This window comes from Acinonyx jubatus, chromosome C1 (assembly GCF_027475565.1).
Source record: "Acinonyx jubatus isolate Ajub_Pintada_27869175 chromosome C1, VMU_Ajub_asm_v1.0, whole genome shotgun sequence".
Taxonomy (NCBI): Eukaryota; Metazoa; Chordata; class Mammalia; order Carnivora; family Felidae; genus Acinonyx; species Acinonyx jubatus.
The window spans coordinates 103,466,786-103,486,778 of NC_069381.1; the positions used below are offsets into that span (position 1 = coordinate 103,466,786).

Here is a 19,993-nt window from a genome sequence, read left to right on the forward strand (position 1 = left end):
CCTGGGTGGCTCAGTCGCTTGAGCATATGACTCTTGATCTTGGGGTCATGAGTTTGAGTCCCATGTGGGGTGTAGAGTAAATACTTAAATAAATAAAACTTTGAAAAAAGAATGTAGAAGGTGGGTATGATTACAGATGTTCCAGACCATAAAAGAATAATAGGAACGGCTTTATTCCAGTGAATTTGGAAATTTAGACAAAATGGTTAAGTTCATCAAAAATACAAGTAACTAAAATGGCTCAAAGAAAAAATTGAGGACTTAATAATCCTATAACCACCGAATAAATTCGATCAGCAGTCAGAAATCTTTCCATAAGAACATCTCCCTGTTTTGCAATGGGTTTGCCACCCGAACACAAGTGTCATGAAAACCACCGCTAAAGCCAAGCCAGAATGGTAGAGAGGATTTATATCAACACTGGTTGTTGTTGGAAAACAAGTCTGCCACTGCTGGCCACTTGATCACAAATGTGATGGGATGAAAAATATGAGAAAGCAGCTGCTTTTATGGGAATGGGCTCCTTCAAGTACTCCTGGATCTTCGATTAATTGAAAGCTGAATGTGACCATGGCATCACCATTGATACCTCCCTGTGAAAATTAAACAGCAAGTCTTATGTGATCCTCAGTATGCTCCAGGACACAGACTTTATAGAAAACACGATTACAGGTACATCTCAGGCTGACTGTGCTGTCCTGATTGTTGCTGCTGGTGTTTGGTGAATTTGAAGAAAGTAACTCCAAGAATGGTCAGACCTATGAGCATGCCCTTTTGGCTTACACATGGGGTATGAAACAACTATTTGTTGGTATTAATAAAATGGATTCTATCAAGCCGTCCCACAGATAGAAGAAATACAAGGAAATCATTAAGGAAGTCAGCACCTAACATTAAGAAAATTGCTGGGGTGCCTAGGTGGCTCGGTCAGTTAAGTGTCCAACTTCAATCCAGGTTATGATCTCGTGGTTCATGGGTTTGAGTCCCACATCGGGCTCTGTGCTGACAGCTTGGAGCCTGGAGCCTGCTTCAGATTGTGTCTCCCTCTCTCTCTCTCTGCTTCTACCTGTCTCGTGCTCTGTCTCTGTCTCTCAAAAATAAATGTTAAAAAAAATTTTTTTAAGAAAATAGGCCATTCCCCTGTATGAATATTTTATAGCAGTTCTGTAACTCGTTTTCAGTAGCTGTGTTAATGTGTTTGTGATTGCATTTTTTGGTGTGTTTTTTTTGGTGTGGGGTTTTTTGTTTTTGTTTTTTTTGGTGATTGCATATTTTGGCATGAGATGATACTACTTTATCAGAAGCTAATGAGAACAGATTAAATACGGCTTTAATATATACATAATTATTTGCATCAAGTGAAGGCACTAATGATTTCACCATATGCTGTGAAAAATATTTTCAGTAATTTAGATGAAGAAAAATGGTGAAATAATTGAATAGTAAGTATTATAGGCTTGATAAAATGAAAACAATTTATATGTTATCATGCTTGCATTGCAATTTGTAATTTGTTGTTAAAAGAGAGAGTGCAAGCAGGGGAGAGATAAGAGAGAGGGAGACAGAGAATCCAAACCAGGCTCTGCACTATCAGCACAGAGCCCCACATGGGGCTCAAACTCAAGAACTCTTGAGATCATGACCTGAGCCAAAATCAAGAGTAAGAAGCCTAATTGACTGAGCCACCCACCCAGTTTCCCGTGGTATTTGCTTTATACTTACTTTGTAAATCTAATTTGTAGTTGTTAATTATAGAATGTAACCAATGGGATCATAAAACTGTAAAAAGATATATGGAGACTTTGCGATTACCTTCATAGGAAATCCAAGGGCTAAAAAGGATTTAGCAGGGTTGCTGGGTACAAATCAACATCTAGGAATCAATAGGTTATTTCAATATGTCAGAAATAACCAACCAAAAAATATAGAAAAACATTCATACAGTAACAAAAGTTATAAAGCCATATTTGGTATCTAGAATAAAAGGGTGTTAAGACTTCTCTGGAGAAAATTATAAACTGTTACAAAAGGTAATAGCATGTAAGTATAGTACACTTTAATAAAAATCCCAATAGGACATTTAAAGAAACTTGTTATACTGATTCTAAAGTTCATATAGAAGAGTCAATGTCCAGAAGTAGCCAAGACTGTTGGTTAGCAGTGAGTAGGACTTAACTTACGAAACATCAAGATTTATTATTTGACTATAGTAATTATAAATGAATGTAGTATCAGTGTAAGGATAGATTTAAGGAACAAAACAGAAAGCCGAGAAATGGAACTATACATATGTGGGAGAAGTTGTAATGGTAGAAGTGCATTACAAATCATTGGGGGAAAAATGAACTCTTCAATAAGTGAGTTTGGAACGTAGGCTTTCCGTGCAGAAAAAATAAAATTAAATGTTAAATGTTTTTCTATACCTTACACACAAATATATCCCAAATAAATTGCCTTAGTGTATAAAACAAAACTTTTAAAACACGGGCACCTGGGTGGCTCAGTTGGTTAAGCATCTGACTTGGATTCAGGTCATGATCCCACAGTTCATGAGTTTGAGCCCCACCGTAGGCTCTCTGCTATAGATCCTCTTTCCCCCTCTCTTGCTGCCCCTCCCCTACTTGCTCTCACTCTCTCTCTCTCTCTCTCTCAAAAATAAATAAACATTAAAAAAAAATTTATAATTAGAAAAATGTTAGAAACAAATCTACTTTTATGACTCTAATGGTTAAAAAGCTGTTATAAAGACACAACTGATAATAAAATATTTATGAATTTAATTACATCAGAATTAGAGTTCTGCATTATATAAGACACCATAAAATTAATGACAAGTGACACACTAGGGAAAATATTTGTTATAGGCAAATAAAAAAGATAAGTTGTATAAATGGAGATTATTTTAGGAGATACAGAGCAGCAAGTTTTTAGAGGTAAAATCTATCTTCATCTAATTTCTAAACTCCAAGGTTTTTGATTAAATACTGATTATTTCCTTAAGTTGACCTATTATTTAGTCTTCCATTCAGTCAGTTAGCAAATATTCACTAAGCACCTGATACATGAAATCCCAGAAATAAGATATTGATCAAAAATACTCCCCTGAGTGAGGTACAAGATTGTGCTGTTTAGCTCTGTTTATTTTGACTGTGATTCCTGGGCACCTCCTCCTGTACTCTTTTTCTTTTTTTTTTTTTTTTAAGTTTATTTATTCTGAAAGAACGTGAGTGGGGGAGGGGCAGAGAGAGAGCGCAAGAGAGAGACAACTCCAGGCAGGCTCCACACTGCCAGTGCAGAGCCCCACATAGGGCCTGAATCCACAAAATCACAAGACCATGACCTGAGCCGAAACCAAGAATCCAAAACCCAACTGACTGAGCCACCCAGGCACCCCATCCTTCTGTACTCTTCATCAACTTTATGCTTTGAAATAATTTGCCAATACTTCGCTGTTTTAAAGTCAGAAATGGGGGGGGGGGGGGCGGTGCTAGCAAAGGAAGCATCTGTTGGATATCTTAGCAATTCTATAAGGTCAGCTTGTTGTTTGTTACTTATAAGTCAAACAACACAGTTTATAATTAATTTCTTGTGTTGTATGTGGTAATAATTGTACATTCTGTAGAAATTGAGATTGTGATCAGTAATGGCTAAAATAGAGGCCTAGAATAACAAGGTAAGTAAAACTGCCATTCTGGGTTTTGTTTTGGTTTTATTTTCACAGAATTCCTAAATATGAGAGAGAGATGGTTGAACTGTAGAAGTTTGAGAGTTCTGTGTTTGTATAAATAATGAACAAATTTAGGAATTTTAGAGCCAACAAATTAGTAAAAATCACTTTTACAAATGAAGAAACCTAGAGATACCTGGCTGGCTCAGTTGGTGGAGCATGGGACTCTTGGTCTCAGGGTTAAGTTCAAGCCCTATGTCAGGTATAGAGATTACTTTAAAAATAAAATCTTTTAGAAAGTTTTTTGTTGTTAATTTTTAATTTTCTTTAGAGAGAGAGAGAGAAAGTGGGGAGGGGCAGAAGATGAGAGAGAGCGAGCGAGAGAGAGAGAGAGAGAGAGAGAGAGAGAGAATCCCAAGCAGGCTCCATGCTCAGCACAGAGCCCCATGCGGGCTTGATCCCATAGCCCTGGTATCATGACCTGAGCTGAAATCCAGTGTTGGGCCACTCAGCTGACCGAGCCACCCAGGTGGACCTTAAAAAATAAAATTAAATAAATAAACAAACCAATCTAGCCCCCCAAAGACTTCTTACTAAACCAGAACTAAAACCTCTGGTTTCTCCATCTTGGGTGCTGCTTTTACAATATTATAACCTGGTCTTAATTGTATATTTTCTTAACAGTTGCTACTTTTCCAATATATTTTACTTGAGGACTTCATAGTGAATAGTTTGGTTTGAAAATAACCAAAACCAGTTGTCATGTATTCAGTTACTACTTAGTGAGCACCTTGTAGGTGCCCAAGAAACAACAAATAAGTTATTATCTCTGCTGTGAAGAAGCTCTGTAGTCCAGTTGGAAAGACATACATTTATAGATATTATGATTTGACTTCTGGCTGAATGGCCAGCCATCAATTCCAAAGGATTCCTTTTTTTATAAAACAGTTACATTCTTGACAAAATATAAGCTGACCTAGCAATAATGGACATAGTAGACTATCAGAGCTGACGTTAACCAATATGCCTATGTCAATACCATGCGATCTGGGGGTTAGACTGGGACTCTGGAGAAAAGAGATAAAGTGATTTCGAGTCCTGAACACCCCTGGCTTATGGTATAAATTTTCTCTCGAAGAATACATTTCCTTCCTAGACCACCAGGAACCCCATAGATTAAAATCAAACAGATATGTGCTTATAATCAAAAATAACCAAACACATTGGAAGACAGACCACTGTGAAGGAGAATCAACAGCTTTAGATCCCCTTACAGTGAACTTCAGATAGAATTATCAGAAAGAATATATAAGACAACTATGTGAGAAATGTTAAAGATTAAATGGAATAAAATGAACAATGGATAAGATATGTAGATAGATTTGAAAAAGAACCAACAGGAATTCTACAAAGGAAAAAGATTAAGCTAGAAGTTAGTTCTGAAGAGGGGCGCCTGGGTGGTTTAGTTGGTTAAGTGTCTGACTTCAGCTCAGGTCGTGATCTCACGGCTTGTGAGTTCGAGTCCAGTGTCAGACTCTGTGCTGACAGTTCAGAGCCTGAAACCTGCTTCGAATTCTGTGTCTCCCTCTCTCTCTGCCCCTCCCCTGCTTACACTCTGTCTCTATCCTTCAAAAATAAATAAACATTAAAAAATATTTTTAAAAAATTTAAAAAATTAGTTCTGAAGAAATTAAATGCAGCAGTTGGAGAGAGGTGGAAAAAAGATCGGAATAAGAGGCCTAATTAATATCAAATAACTTTCCAGAGGAGAGAACTTCTGAGTTCTTTTGAAGAGGTAATAGCTGAGAACTCTCTGAAAATGATGAAAAACATGAATCTGCAGTAAAGCAACATAACATACATTAAGCAGGATAAATAAAAAAGAAGTCCACACCCAGTCATTGTAATAAAATTACAAAACCAAACCAAACCAGAAAATAACCAGTGTTAGGATGGGGAAAACCTTCTATGTTTCTGGTAGGAATGTAAAATGGTGTAACTGCTATGGAAAACAGTTTGATGATTCCTTAAAAACACTAAACATAGAATTTCTGTATAAGGTAGCAGTTCTGCTTTTGGTTCTTTACTCCTCAGAAATGAAAGCAGCACTCAAATATTTGTACATGAGGGTTCAAAATAGCTTTATTCACAATAGCCAAAAGGTAGAAGCAACCCAAGTACCAATTTTCAGAAGAATGGGTATGCAAGATGTGGTTCATACATAAAGTGGAATGCCATTCAACCCTAAAAAGGAGAGAATCCTGCATGGATGAACCTTGAAGACATTATGCTAAGTGAAATAAGCCAGTGACAAGGACAGGTACCGAGGTGCCTGGCTGGCCCAGTCGGTGGAGTGTGCAACTCTTGATCCTCAGGGTTGTGGGCTCCAGCCCCACATTGGGTGTAGAGATTACTTTGAAAAGAACTTAACAACAAACAAAAACAAAAGGACAAGTATTGTGTGATGACATTTGGATGAAGTAACTATAGTAGTCAAATTTACAAAGTACAGTGGTGGTTGTAGGGGACAAGGGGAGATGATGTTTGATGGGTATAGAGTTTGAGTTTTGCAAGATGAAGAGAGTTGTGGAGATTGATTGTACAACAGTGTGAATGCCCTTGACACTACTGAACTGCACACTTAAAATGGTGGAGGGCACCTGGGTGGCTCAGTTGGTTAAGCGCCTGACTTTGGCTCGGTTAAGTGTCTGACTTTGATCTTCTGTTCCCACCTCTTCTTTGCCCCTCCCCAACTTGCATGCATGCATGCATGCGCTCTCTCTCCTCTCTCTCTCAAAAATAAATAAACATTAAAAAAATTGCTAACATATCTAGAATAAGCATATCCAAATAGAGACAATAAACAGATAAGTTGTCAGGAGCTAGGGGAGGGGGTAACAGGGAGTTAATTGTTTAACAGGTACAGAGTTTCTCATTTTTTGTTTTTTGGGTTTTTTTTTCCCTTAATGTTTGTTTATTTTGAGAGAGAGAGAAAGCATGAGCAAGGGAGAGGCAGAGAGAGAGAGAATCCCAGGCAGGCTCTACGCTATCAGGCTGTCAGCACAGTGCCCGAGGTCAGACTTGACTTCATGAACCATGATATCATGACCTGAGCTGAAATAAAAAGTTGGACACTCAAGCACTGAGCCACCCAGGCACCTCCAGAGTTTCTGTTTAGGATAATGAAAAGTTTTGGAAATAGATAGTGCTAGTGGTTGTACAGCATTGTGAATATAATTAATGCCATTGAGTTAACACATTTAAAAAATGGTTAAAATGGCAAGCTTTATTTTACCACATAAAAAATAAAAAACAATGCTAAAGAGAAGACAGAAAGACATCCCATACACAAGACTACAATTAGATTGACCACAGACTTCTCAACAGCAACGGTGGAAGCCAGGTGGCAGTTGTGAAAAGTATTTTATAGCATTTATAGGTACAAAGCAAAACTACTCGCAAGAACCATTCAAACCTTATAAAGACAATTCCAGAGAAACAAAAGCTGAGACAATTTACCATAAGTAAACTTTTGTATCAATTTTAGTCTGAGAAGTTAGTAGTAGGAGGGATAGTGAGTCATACTAGCAATAAAATATGTGAAATATTTAAAAATAGCCGTAATAGGAAATATGTTGAAACCTTTATGAATAAGTTCTTTTGGGGAATGTTGAATACAAATTCATAAATATTAATGCTTTGCTACAATGAGGAATAATGTGTTGATAATTCTTCAGTGTTACTAGAAAGTTAATCCTTTCTCCACATTAGTATAGCAGCCTAATTAATTCAAATTAAAAATACCAAAATTTCCTCTCTTTTGGAACTTAGCATTACTCTAAATTTACTCTGGAAAAATAAACAGGTGAGAATATAAGAAATGTTTTGAAATGCAGCTGTACTGAAGGAAGATAAGCTAGCTATAGCTTTGGAGATAATACAGTATAGCTGACCCTTGAATGACATGGGTTTGACCTGCTTGGGTCCACTTATACCTGGATATTTGTCAGTCAGTAAAGTAGTATAAATGTCTTTTCATTATGATTATAATAACATTTTTTTCTAGCTTTATTTTTTTTTAATTTTTTAACATTTATTTATTTTTTGAGAGACAGTGTGAGCAGGAGAGAGGCAGTCACAGATCCTGAAGCAGGCTCCAGGCTCTGAGCTGTCAGCACAGAGCCCGACTCAGGGATCAAACTCGCGAACTGTGAGATCGTGACCTGAGCTGATGTCGGATGCTTAATTGACTGAGCCACCTAGGTGCCCCTCTAGCTTACTTTATTGTAATACAGTATATAATACATAGGACATACAAAATACGTTAATCAACTGTGTGTGTTATTGGTAAGGGAGTAGTAGGCTATTAGTAGTTAAATTAATGGGGAATCAGAAGTTGTGTGTGGATTTTTAACTGCAGGGATTTGAGGTCAGCACCCCTAACCTCCCCCAACTTTGTCCAAGGGTCAACTGTATAATGTAAAAATGGGTTAACAGAACAGAATTTGCAGCCTATGAAAATATTAATAATTGAATATATGCTAGAGGAAGCACAGTATATCTAAGGAAAAGAGAAGTTATGATATTGGAACAATTAATGGGAGATCTGTTTAGATTAGAACTTGACTTTATATCCTATACCCAGTAGATTTTAAATGAATTATGCAAATAGGGGTGTCTGGGTGGCTCAGTCAGTTAAGTGTCCGACTTCGGTTCAGGTCGTGATCTCACCATTCCCGAGTTCCATCCCTGTGTCGGGCTGTGTGCTGACAGCTCCGAGCCTGGAGCCTGTTTCAGATTCTGTGTCTCCCTCTCTCTCTCTGCCCCTTCCCCGCTCGTGCTCTGTCTCTCTCTCAAAAATAAACATTAAAAAAATTTTTTTAATAAAGTAAATTATGCAGCTATATTTTTTTATGTTAATCATTAAAGGAGAAATAAAAGAAAATAAGTTACAGTTGTTTAAGTCTCTGGTAGATTTCCTATACTTACAAAGTGGCAGTAGAGAGCACTTTTTATTTTAACAAGGCTGTGTTTTAAAATTACATGTTTTATGGAGCACCTGGGTGGCTCAGGTGGTTGAGCGTTCAACTCTTTTTATATATATACTTTTTTTTTAATGTTTATTTTTGAGAGAGAGACACACACAGAGTGCAAGTGGGGGAGGGGCAGAGAGAGAGAGAGAGAGAGTGAGACACAGAATCCAAAACAGGCTCCAGGCTTGGAGCTGTCAGCACAGAGCCTGATGCAGGGCTTGAATTTATGAACCGTGAGATCATGACCTGAGCCGAAGTCGGAGAACGCTTAACTGACTAAGCCACCCAGGCACCCCGAACGTCCTACTCTTAATTTTGGCTCAGGTCATGCTCTTGCAGTTCATGGGTTTGAGCCCTGCATCAGGCTCCTCTCTGTTTGAGATTTTCTCTCTCTCTCTCTGCCCCTCCCCCCACCTCAAAATAAACTTAAAAAAAAAAATTCTGTTGTAAAATGTAACTTAAAAATTAAAGTGCAGGGGCGCCTGGGTGGCTCAGTCGGTTAAGCAGCCGACTTTGGCTCAGGTCATGATCTCGCAGTCGGTGAGTTCAAGCCCTGTGTCGGGCTCTGTGCTGACAGCTCAGAGCCCGGAGCCTGTTTCAGATTCTGTGTCTCCCTCTCTCTGACCCTCCCCCGTTCATGCTCTGTCTCTCTCTGTCTCAAAAATAAATAAACATTGGGGCGCCTAGGTGGCTCAGTCGGTTAAGCGGCCGACCTCAGCTCAGGTCATGATCTCGCGGTCCATGAGTTTGAGCCCCGTGTCAGGCTCTGTGCTGGCAGCTCAGAGCCTGGAGCCTGTTTCAGATTCTGTGTCTCCCTCTCTCTGACCCTCCCCCATTCATGCTCTGTCTCTCTCTGTCTCAAAAATAAATAAACATTAAAAAAATAATAAATAAACATTAAAAAATTTTTTTTTAAAATTAAAGTGCAGAATGGGCAAAGGTATTTGTAATGTTGGCAAAATAATTAATATTTTATATATAAACTTAATCCTTAGATAAACACTAAAATGCTAGTGAGCAGATAGGCGCAGTTCACAAGAGAAAATATTACCTCATTCCATTGATCAGTTTTAGTGTTATTAAAGGTGGGGTATCCAGACATTTGTGTAAGTCCTGATAGGATACAGTATAGAGTATATAGTATCATTAGTTAAGTATTCACTCTCCCAATTTAAGCATGTATGTAATGCAAATAATTTTCATCTAGAAGAAATTCAGGCAGTGGAACAAGTTAAATGACACCAACAGAAGCAAATAAATAAAGCTAGAGTGTGGAATGTTCTGCTGGAGAGCTGACCCCTCAACTGCAGCATTAGTAAATGGCATGGGAAAAATACTGAGAACAATGTAATCTAATTGCTCTAGATTAAAAAAGATTTAAGAGACATAATCAAATGCAATGTGTTGACCTTCTTTGAATCCCAATTCAAACAAACCAACCATAAGTGGACATTTTTTAAACATTCAAGGAAATTTTATTATAGAACAAATGAAGATGGTGCCAGTGAATTATTGTTAATTTTATTAGGCATGGTAGTAGCACTATTGTTGTATAACCAACTGTTAGAATTTTTTTAGAGTAGGGGCAAAATGACATGATAGCTGGGATTTGCTTTAAAATACAGTAAAACCTTGGGGCACCTGGGTGGCTCAGTCGGTTAAGTGTCCGACTTCGGCTCAGGTCATGATCTCATGGTCCATGAGTTCGAGCCCCACGTCCGGCTCTGTGCTGGCAGCTCATAGCCTGGAGCCTGCTTCAGATTCTGTGTCTCCCTCTCTCTCTGACCCTCCCCCATTCATACTCTGTCTCTCTCTGTCTCAAAAATAAATAAACATTAAAAAAAATTTTTTTAAATAAAATAAAATACAGTAAAACCTTGAATGTAACTTGTATTGTGACTGTTCCTCAAAGTGAGCAAACATTTCTAACAAATTTTAACTTGATAAATGAGTGATGTCTCGCAATATGCCAAATGTCACATGATCACAACTGACCCGATGGTTCTTGAAATTCACTTTGATATACGAGTGCTTTGGTTTACAAGCATGTTTCTAGAACGAACTGTGCTCACAAACCAAAGTTTTACTGTAGTGCAACAAAGTGGCACCTGCCTGGCTTAGTTGGTGGAGCATGTGACTCTTGATCTTGGGGTTACAAGTTCAAGCCCAACATTGGGTGTAGAGATTACTTAAAAATAAAATCTGGGGTGCTTGGGTGGCTCAATTAAGCCTCTGACTCTTGATTTCAGCTCAGGTCACGATCTCACGGTTAGTTACATCGAGCCCTGCATCTGGCTCCATGCTGAGCGTGGAGCCTGCTTAAAATTCTCTCTCTCCCTCTTCCCCTCTCTCCCGCTCATGCATGCTCTCTCTCTTTCTCTAAAATAAAAAATAAATAAGCCTTCAGTTTGGGGCACGTGGGTGGCTCAGTCGGTTAAGCATCCGACTTCAGCTCAGGTCATGATTTCACAGTTCGTGGATTCAAGCCCCACATTGGGCTCTGTGCTGTCAGCTCAGAGCCTGGAGCTTGCTTTGGACTGTGTCTCACTCTTTCCTCTCTCTGCCCCTCCCCCGCTTGTATTCGCTTGCTCTCTCTCAAAAATAAATAAACTAAAAAATAAATCTTCAGTGTAAAAAAACGAAAAGGAAAAAATACTGTAACAAAGAAAAGATAGATGAAGAAAATGTGGCAAAATCTTGAAAATTTTTTAGGTCTGGGGTGATTCTACTTCTAAGTATAATGACATTTTTGAGAGTAAAAATTTTTTAAGAGGGTAAAATGGTTAAATTGAGATTATGAATACAAATTGAAGTGAGACCAACCATTGCTGCAGAAGTTTGGTGAACAGTATATTTACACTGGTGGTTGGAGTATAACCCTCTTAGAAAAAAACATTTTGGCATTATTAAGGAGAAAGACTCTGATCAAAAAATACTTATTGCAGTATTAATTATGGTAACAAATCTAGAAATAACCTTAAGTGTACATAACAGTAGGCAGGTGATAAATTTTGGATTGTCATTATAAAAGTAATTTTTAGGGATTCAAGGGTGGCTCAATCGGTTGAGTGTCCAACTTCATCTCAGGTTATGATCTCACAGTCCATGGGTTCGGTTCGATCCTTGCGTTGGGCTCTATGCTGACAGCTCAGAGCCTGGAACCTGCTACACATTCTGTGTCTCCCTCTATCTCTGCCCCTCCTCTGCTCACACTCTGTCTCTCTTTTTCTCTCTCAAAAATAAATAAACATAAAAAACTTAAAAGTAATTTTTATAAGGAATTGATTGGAACATTGGGAAATGCTTGTTTCATTAAATGAAAAGAATAGAATACAGTTATGGACACACACATACATAATATAAAATTGGTTTCATATACAATAGTAGCATCCATAGTGGAAAAAAAGACTTAAAGGTAGAATACTGAAGTTGGTAGACTGTAAATCTCCATTTGGTGAAAATGAGTCAAGTTTTTCTTTATATTTTCCCATAATTATTTCGTGTTATGTATGCACATAATATGTATAGTATAATGTGTATATATTATATATAGTATTTATATTATAGTGATTATAATATAGAACATACTTATATATACTATATACTACTATAATATTACTGTATGAATACTATATATACTATTATATGTAAAAAATATATATATATATAAATGTATATGAGAGGAAGATTACCAGCATAAAAAACAAGAAATGAGAATAGAGTGCCTTGGTTCATAAATCTGTAGAAAATATCTGTAGAAGTTTAATACAATTTTCTCTTTCCTATACATGCTGTTATTTGGTTAAAAAGTCTTTTGTGATACATGATGTTACAGATTTATAGAGTCTCCTGCTTGAAAGGAGCCATAAAACCGGTATCACTCAGTTTTTTATCTTCAGTCTCCATATGGGTTGGTGGATTCACCTGGGAAGAGATTAAGTTCCCATTTTGTATTCTTGTTTTGTTTTGTTTTGTTTCTTTTGCATTGTTTTTCTTCTACAGTTTCAGGTAAGACATGATTTTAATTTTTGCTTCCTAGTAATCAAATACTTCTACTTTAACAATATTCCTCCTTAAAGTATGATGACCAGCTGATGCAGAACTCCCATCTGTAAAGCAAACAGAAAAGTGATAACCCTCCCCTCCCTCATTCTAGATATGTTTTCTTACCGTATTAGGGGATAGCCTTCTGAAAAACTTGTTACAGTACATGATTGATTCATGATTATTTCCAACTGTACCTTTAAGAAAAAGCACACTTTATAGCATTGCCAAACACTGTACTCTCATTCTGTACTAGTATAGTTGGTTTGGGGACCAGATGCTTCTATATTAGATTTCATTTTATTAAATTCACCTGCTCTTTTGGAATGCCAGTTGCATCAGTGAGCATGTGGACCAGCCCTCATAACTTCGTATCCGTCAGAAGGCTTAGCGCACTGTCCATAACCTCATAAACGTCATTGATAAAAAGTGTTAAATAAGAATGTTTATGATCTTAATGTGTCAACTGTGCTTCAATTTTTAAAAATTTAAATAAAAATTAAAATGAAAAATTTTTAAGAGTAAAGATTTTTTTTAAATATGAAATTTATTGTCAAATTGGTGTCCATACAACACCCAGTGCTCATTGCAACAGGTGCCCTCCTCAGTACCCATCACCCACCCTCTCCTCCCTCCCACCCCCCATCAACCCTCAGTTTGTTTTCAGTTTTTAAGAGTCTCTTATGGTTTGGCAAAAGAGTGAAGATTTTAGCTTACTAGACACTGTAGGGGGAAAAAAATATTTATTTATTTATTTATTTATTTATTTATTTATTTATTTAGAGAGCATGTAAGCGAGGGGGAGGGGGCGTGGGGAGCGAGGGAGGGAGGGAGGGAGAGAGGAGAGAGAGAGAAAATATCTTAAATAGGCTCCATGCTCAGTGTGGAGCTGAACGTAGGGCTTGATCCCACAACCCTGGGATCACAACCCGAGCTGAAGTCAAGAGTCAGACACTCAACTGACTGAGCCACCCAGGCACCCTGAAAAAAAAAATATCTTAAACATCAGAAGACATTTGGAAAATAATTTTGTTTCAGATTTCTAGTTTGAGATATAAATTCACATTTTTATATGTCTGTGTCACTTTTTCTTCTCAGGGATCCATCTGTCTCTAAGTCTATAGAACGAATCTTCAAAATCTGGGAAGATAGAAATGTGTACCCAGAAGAAATGATAATGGCACTGAGAGAAGCTTTGAGTAAGTGTATTTTCTCTCCTAAAAAAAAAAAAAAAAAAAAAAAATCATTGAGTCTTTAAAATTATATACATTTTATAGATGTAGGCCTGTTGCATAACAATGAAAAATAAAGTTTTGAATTGAGCCCCATTTATTTAAAATTAAATACTTAACAAAAATCTGTTTCAATTAAAATTTAGAATTGGTTTGGGAAGGGTTGGATTTTGTTTGTATTGACTAGAGAAAGTCATGCATATTAAGTGATGATGGCTGATTATTTTCCTACACTTACTTTACATTGAGCATTTTTAAGTATTCGTGTTTTAACAATTACTGCCCTGTCCATTTACTGTTGGAGGATTTTTTTTGATGGGGTTTCAGTTTCCAGTAAGCTATTTGATATTAAGCATATATATTAAGCATTCTTTAGTCTCTGTTTTGGTTTAGATTTGCAATAAATTGTGTATTTTTAAGAAGTTATTTACTTCCGATGTATTAGGTGTATTTACTTGAGTCATTAAATGGAAGTTGGTGATATCTGACACCTTGACATTATTTGATTAGAAATTTGCTTTAAAAATAGTATCTTCTAAGAAGCTGTTAAATTCTTCATTTGAATGTGGTAACTAGTATTTTTAAGCTTCCTGCCCTATTCTCAAAAATCAGTGATTTTATTGATGATAGAAATCATGTTTATTTGACAGCTTCTTAGATCTGGTGGGTGTTTTTATTTTTTTTATAAAAATGAAAGGAAAAGAAAGAAAGAAACAACACACAGTCTCGGATTGCCTTTTTTCAATGCTACAACTTTGACACTGAAGTGGACAGACAGAACAGCTTCCCATAATGCCAGATTGCAAAAACTGAAATGTTTTCCAGGTACCACTTTCAAAACTCAGAAGCAGCTGAAAGAAAATCTGAACAAACAACCGAATAAGCAGTGGAAGAAATCACAAAGTAAGGAACAAAATCTCAACTAATATAAAATTACCTCCTCTTTTTGGAGCAGAAGAAAATGTAGACCATTTGACATCGTACCTGGCATAAACCATGGGGAAGCCTGTGTTTTCCAGGCCTGGGAGAGTGACCCAGTGACTTATACTAAACAAGCCATCATGGAGTTACTTCTTTAAAAAAACAAAAACAAAAAAAAACCCTACTTTTAAACAAAGGAAATGCAGAAAAAGGGTTTAAATGAGTGAAGATTCAAGAGTAGTTGGGGGAGTGAAAGAAGAAAAATGCTTGATAGTGCCCAGGCTAACTCTCAGACTGAAAGATATATGAAGGTAGAGGCAGCTGGCATTAAACAACAGAGCTGAAGAGGAGACTAGGCATTAAGAAGCATTTATATGGGAGCCATGAAATCCTTCAGATTTGGGGACACTCTACCAGATTAGACATGGGCCTCAAATCCTGGCCAGAAGCCCACTCTCTAACAGGAGCTCCTGCTATGTTTCTCATGTTTACCCAGCATGAGATCAAGGGAGTGGAATACTGCATGTGATAGGCTGCTGTGGGCCAAACTGAGGAATATTGAGAAGGACTTGGTGTGGAGGGAACGAGGTAGAAGACAGTGAGAATTGGGAGGTAAAACAAGACACTTGGGATGGTTTCACTCCAGCAAGTATATGATATTCATCATGATTAAGGGAGTCCTGACATCCTTTTGCTCATAAGTTGCATGCTTAGGAAGAGCAAGAGTCATCATTTCAGCCCAAGTTGAACCACAGTGGTAATGTGCTTAGAACTCTCCCTGCCTGTTTTTGCTATGAATTGAGTCAGCAGAAAAATCCAAAGCTTAAATCGTAGGAATAGAGTTGATGTTTGTAAGCAATTTTCTTCAGCCAGTGCTCAGGATTAATTGGATGTCCCGTTCCTGAACACTCTTAATTTGAGGTACTGAGATCCTCTTATACTCAGACTAGGAAACAAGGTACTTCATGTATCTCAGAATCTCCAAATCCATAATTCTAGGACTTTGTGATTTAAAGGGTCTGTTGGAGGTAAGTAGGTTAGATGTATCTAAATAGTATATTTTTAGGGGCGCCTGGGTGGCTGAGTGGGTTGAGTGTCCGACTTCAGCTCAGGTCATGATCTCGCGGTTCATGAGTTCAAGCCCTGCATCGAGCTCACTGCTGTCAACACAGAGCCTGCTTTGGATCCTCTGCCCCACCCCGCCCCTCATCCCCCCCTCCCCTGCTTGTGTTCATTCTCTCAAAAATAAACATTTTTAAATTAAATAAAGAGTATACTTTTATATTGGCCATGCGTGGAAGTGTTGAAATTTCTTATCTGAGGAATATGAATATTCAAGGAATATGAAATATTACAGAAATACTTATTCTAGGAATTATATTATTACTTAAATGTGCATATTTGATATATGTTCATAAATACACCCTTAATTATAGACCTGAAAAACTTCCTCACTATTTGTCAACTTTTTGTGTCTGTATTCTTAATGACCTTTTATTTAATTCAACAGCATCCACGAATCCAAAAGCTGCTCTCAAGTCTAAGATAGTTGCCGAATTTCGAGTAAGTTAAAGAATGCATTTAACATGCCAAAGCTTTATTCACCCGTTTTGTTATAGTTCCCTATATAGTCCAGTAAAATTTATTTTTATTCAATTTTACATCAGTTATATTTTAAACAAGTTTGAACTGTTCTGAAGCAATCTAGATTGGGATTATATTACATAGAGTTTTATATGTTGCCTTAATGGAAAAATTAACCTTCTTCCAGAATATCTATGACCAGCCAGGTTCTATTACCAGCCAAGGCCCCTGACAAGGGGTTCATCCTTTGGTGAAGTGCTACTAAATTAGAACTTGCTTAGAGTTAATATAACACTATGTGTATCTCATTAAAATTTAAGGAAGATATAAATGGACCTTTGTCTTAGCCTTAACTTCGTATGCATCAATTAGCTTTGAATAATCAAGGATAGGATCTTTTAAAGTATATAACTAAAAATACAGTTTTGGTATGAAAATTGGTATTAATATCTCTGATTATGAGGAAGTGCAAAGAGCCTCTTTCCTCTTGGTTTTGTTAGGTTTTAGACATATTTTATGTTAATGGGAATAGATGAGAGTAAATGAATGATTTCATAAATGAATATGACTCTGGTCTGTGTTCAGTCCCAGGCCCTCATTGAAGAGCTGTTACTGTACAAGCGCTCAGAGGATCAGATAGAGTTGAAGGAAAAACAGCTGTCGACTATGAGGGTGGATGTGTGCAGCACAGAAACTCTCAAGTGTTTAAAAGGTAATACTTACATCTTTTTAAATAGAATACCTCAGATTTTGTTCCCAGGTCTGTAATTTTTCAATGATTAGACTGGCTTCTCCCCTAAAGAGAACCTTAGATTTTGGAGACCAGTTGTGGCACTTCTGGTTTTCCAGGTAGTGATTTCATGCATATGAATTTCATAAGTAAAGTCCTGTCTTTCACATTGCATACCTTACACTTACCCAGTGTTATATTTTAATTGTATCTAAATAAAGCAGGGGAAAAAAGAAATCTAAAAAAAATCATAAAACAATTCTTTCCCTTTCCTTACTTCTAGTGCTTTCTTGCTGTGTTAGGTTATATACAGACAAATGTATTTCACATGTGTGATAATGTGGCTTGGGTATGTTCTTTACTTTTTATTTTTTAAAGTTTATCTATTGCAGAGAGCGAGCATGAGCTGGGGAGAGGGACAGAGGGAAGGAGGGAGAGAATCTTCTTAATTTTTCTTTTTTAACGTTTATTCATTTTTCGATAGAGACATAGCATGAGTGGGGGAAGGGCAGAGAGAGAGGAAGACACAGAATCCGAAGCAGGCTCCAGGCTCTGAACGGACCTCACAGAGTCCGACGAGGGGCTTGAACTCACGGACCGTTAGATCATGACCTGAGCTGAAGTCGAACACTTAACCGACTGAGCCACCCAGGCACCCCAGGGAGGGAGAGAATTTTGAGCAGGCTTCACGTTCAGCACAGAGCCTGACACGGGATTTGATACTACAACCTTGGGATCATGACCTGAGCCAAACTCAGGAGTCAGATGCTCAGTTGACTGAGCCACCCAGGTACCCCTGGGTATGTTCTTTAGTAAGGTCAGTGTAGTGCCCCATAACATCTAGTTAGTTGGTCTCTTTTCCTTGGGTTGTAAATTATAAATAATAAATTAATAATGTACTAGAGGATTGCGTGGGTGTCTCAGTCAGTTAAGTGTCTGAATTTGGTTCAGGTCATGATCTCATGGTTCGTGAGTTCAAACCCCCACATCAGGCTCTGAGCTGACAGCACGGAGCCTGCTTGGGATTTTCTCTTTCTCCCTCTCTCTCTGCCCCTTCCCAACTCACACTTGCTCTCTCTCTCAAAATAAACAAACTTAAAAAAAAAAGTGTTAGAATGTAAATCTCGTGAAGGTAGAAATTATCCTTATTTGTTCATGCAGTATCCTAGTACCTAGAGTAATGCCTGCTACATAATAGGCATTTGATAAATATTTTTGAAATCATGAGTAAATGGCTGCCAACTATTCATTTTGGCACCTGTTTTGTTCTTGAACCATACTTTAAAAACTTTTTTTTTTTTTTAACATTTATTTAGTTTTGAGAGACAGAGCACAAGTGGGGGAGGGGCGGAGGGAGAGGGAGACACAGAATCCGAAGCAGGCTCCAGGCTCTGAGCTGTCAGCACAGAGCCTGACATGGGGCTTGAACTCACTAACTAACCATGAGATTGTGATGTGAGCTGAAGGTGGACGCTTAACTGACTGAGCCACACAGGCACCCCTTTGCACCATACTTTAAATCTAACAGTCGTTACCTAATTTAATACTCACAACAACCCAGAAGCATACTAAAAACTTCCATTTTGTACACGAGAAATCTGAGGCTTCAGGTTATAACTGAACACTGATTATAACTTGCACAAGTTATACAGCTGATAAAAAGCAAAGTCAAAATTTGTACCCACATCTGAAGCCATGTTCTGGTAGTCACTGGGAAAGATGGGGATAGTTAGGAGAGTAAGTAACATTTTGTACTATCACTATTATTGAAAAAGCAATTCGTGATTTGTACTCTGCTGATAACAAATTACCAGGGATCTTCAGGTAGGAAGGAAGAATTTTTACTGTGATATATCTTCAGTCTTCATCTTTACTTTTCTGAACCTCCGTTTTCTCACATTCCATAGTGAATCTAAGTGAAGAACAGAATCGAGCCTCATCCTGATACTCCTAATTAGCAGCTCAGCATCCAATTTTTGAAGAAAAACAGTCAACACACTTCCTTTTAGCTGAACTTTCTTTTTTTCACCTTAATTACGGAGCCTTCATGATACACTCTTGGCTGCACTCTAGCAGGTTCACATGAATTGTTTTAATAATATGTTTTGTGGGTTTGGTGATTTGGAGAAGCTCCTTTAAGGTGAAACTGAGACTAAGAATATTGCATACTAACACAGCAAGAAGAGGTTCACAAGTTATGTAAAGAGGGGTTTTCTTCAAAAGATTAAATTTTTTTACGTTTTCTGTTTTATCCTGTAATGAATACTTCCTCTGTTATTTTAGATAAGACAGGGGGAAAGAAGTTCTCCAAAGAATTTGAAGAGGCAAGTTCCAAGCTCGAGGAATTTGTGAATGGTCTAGATAAGCAAGTGAAAAATGGGCCCTCACTAACAGAAGCACTGGAAAATGCTGGAATTTTCTATGAAGCACAGTACAAAGAAGTAAAAGTGGTGGCCAATGTAAGTAATAATTAAAGCTAACATGTATCAATTGCTTACTATAAATCAGCGACTGTTAACTATAAGGGTTCTCTAACTCCAGGAGTAAACATTATTTCCTCCAGTTCATGAATGAAGAAGTTACTTTTAAAGAAGAAGAGTGACCCTTGTACAAAGTGATAGAGCCAGCAAGTGGAAGCGTCTAAATTAAGACCTGGTTCTTTCTGACACTAAAGTTCACAGATACCCTGACCGTTGAGCTTTGCTATGAAGCCTTATGTTTTAGCATTTCAAAGGGCATGTGCCAAGCTACTGTTTCAGGATATAGAATTGGGCAGAAGTAT

The 19,993-nt window shown here is 37.5% G+C and overlaps 1 protein-coding gene across 12 annotated transcripts in view; it reads left to right on the plus strand.

Moving 5' to 3' along the window:
- The window catches only part of RPRD2 (regulation of nuclear pre-mRNA domain containing 2), a 103,543-nt gene that overhangs the window by 52,745 nt on the left and 30,805 nt on the right, over positions 1-19,993 (plus strand). For 8 of the 12 annotated variants that reach the window (XM_027056261.2, XM_027056262.2, XM_027056260.2 and 5 more), the window contains exons 3-7: positions 13,843-13,943; positions 14,802-14,879; positions 16,408-16,460; positions 17,067-17,193; positions 19,495-19,670. In XM_027056261.2, the coding sequence (XP_026912062.1) occupies positions 13,843-13,943; positions 14,802-14,879; positions 16,408-16,460; positions 17,067-17,193; positions 19,495-19,670 (535 nt within the window). The remainder of the gene's footprint in view (positions 1-13,842; positions 13,944-14,801; positions 14,880-16,407; positions 16,461-17,066; positions 17,194-19,494; positions 19,671-19,993) is intronic. The other 4 variants (XM_027056263.2, XM_027056266.2, XM_027056264.2 and 1 more) reach the window with 1 other exon arrangement.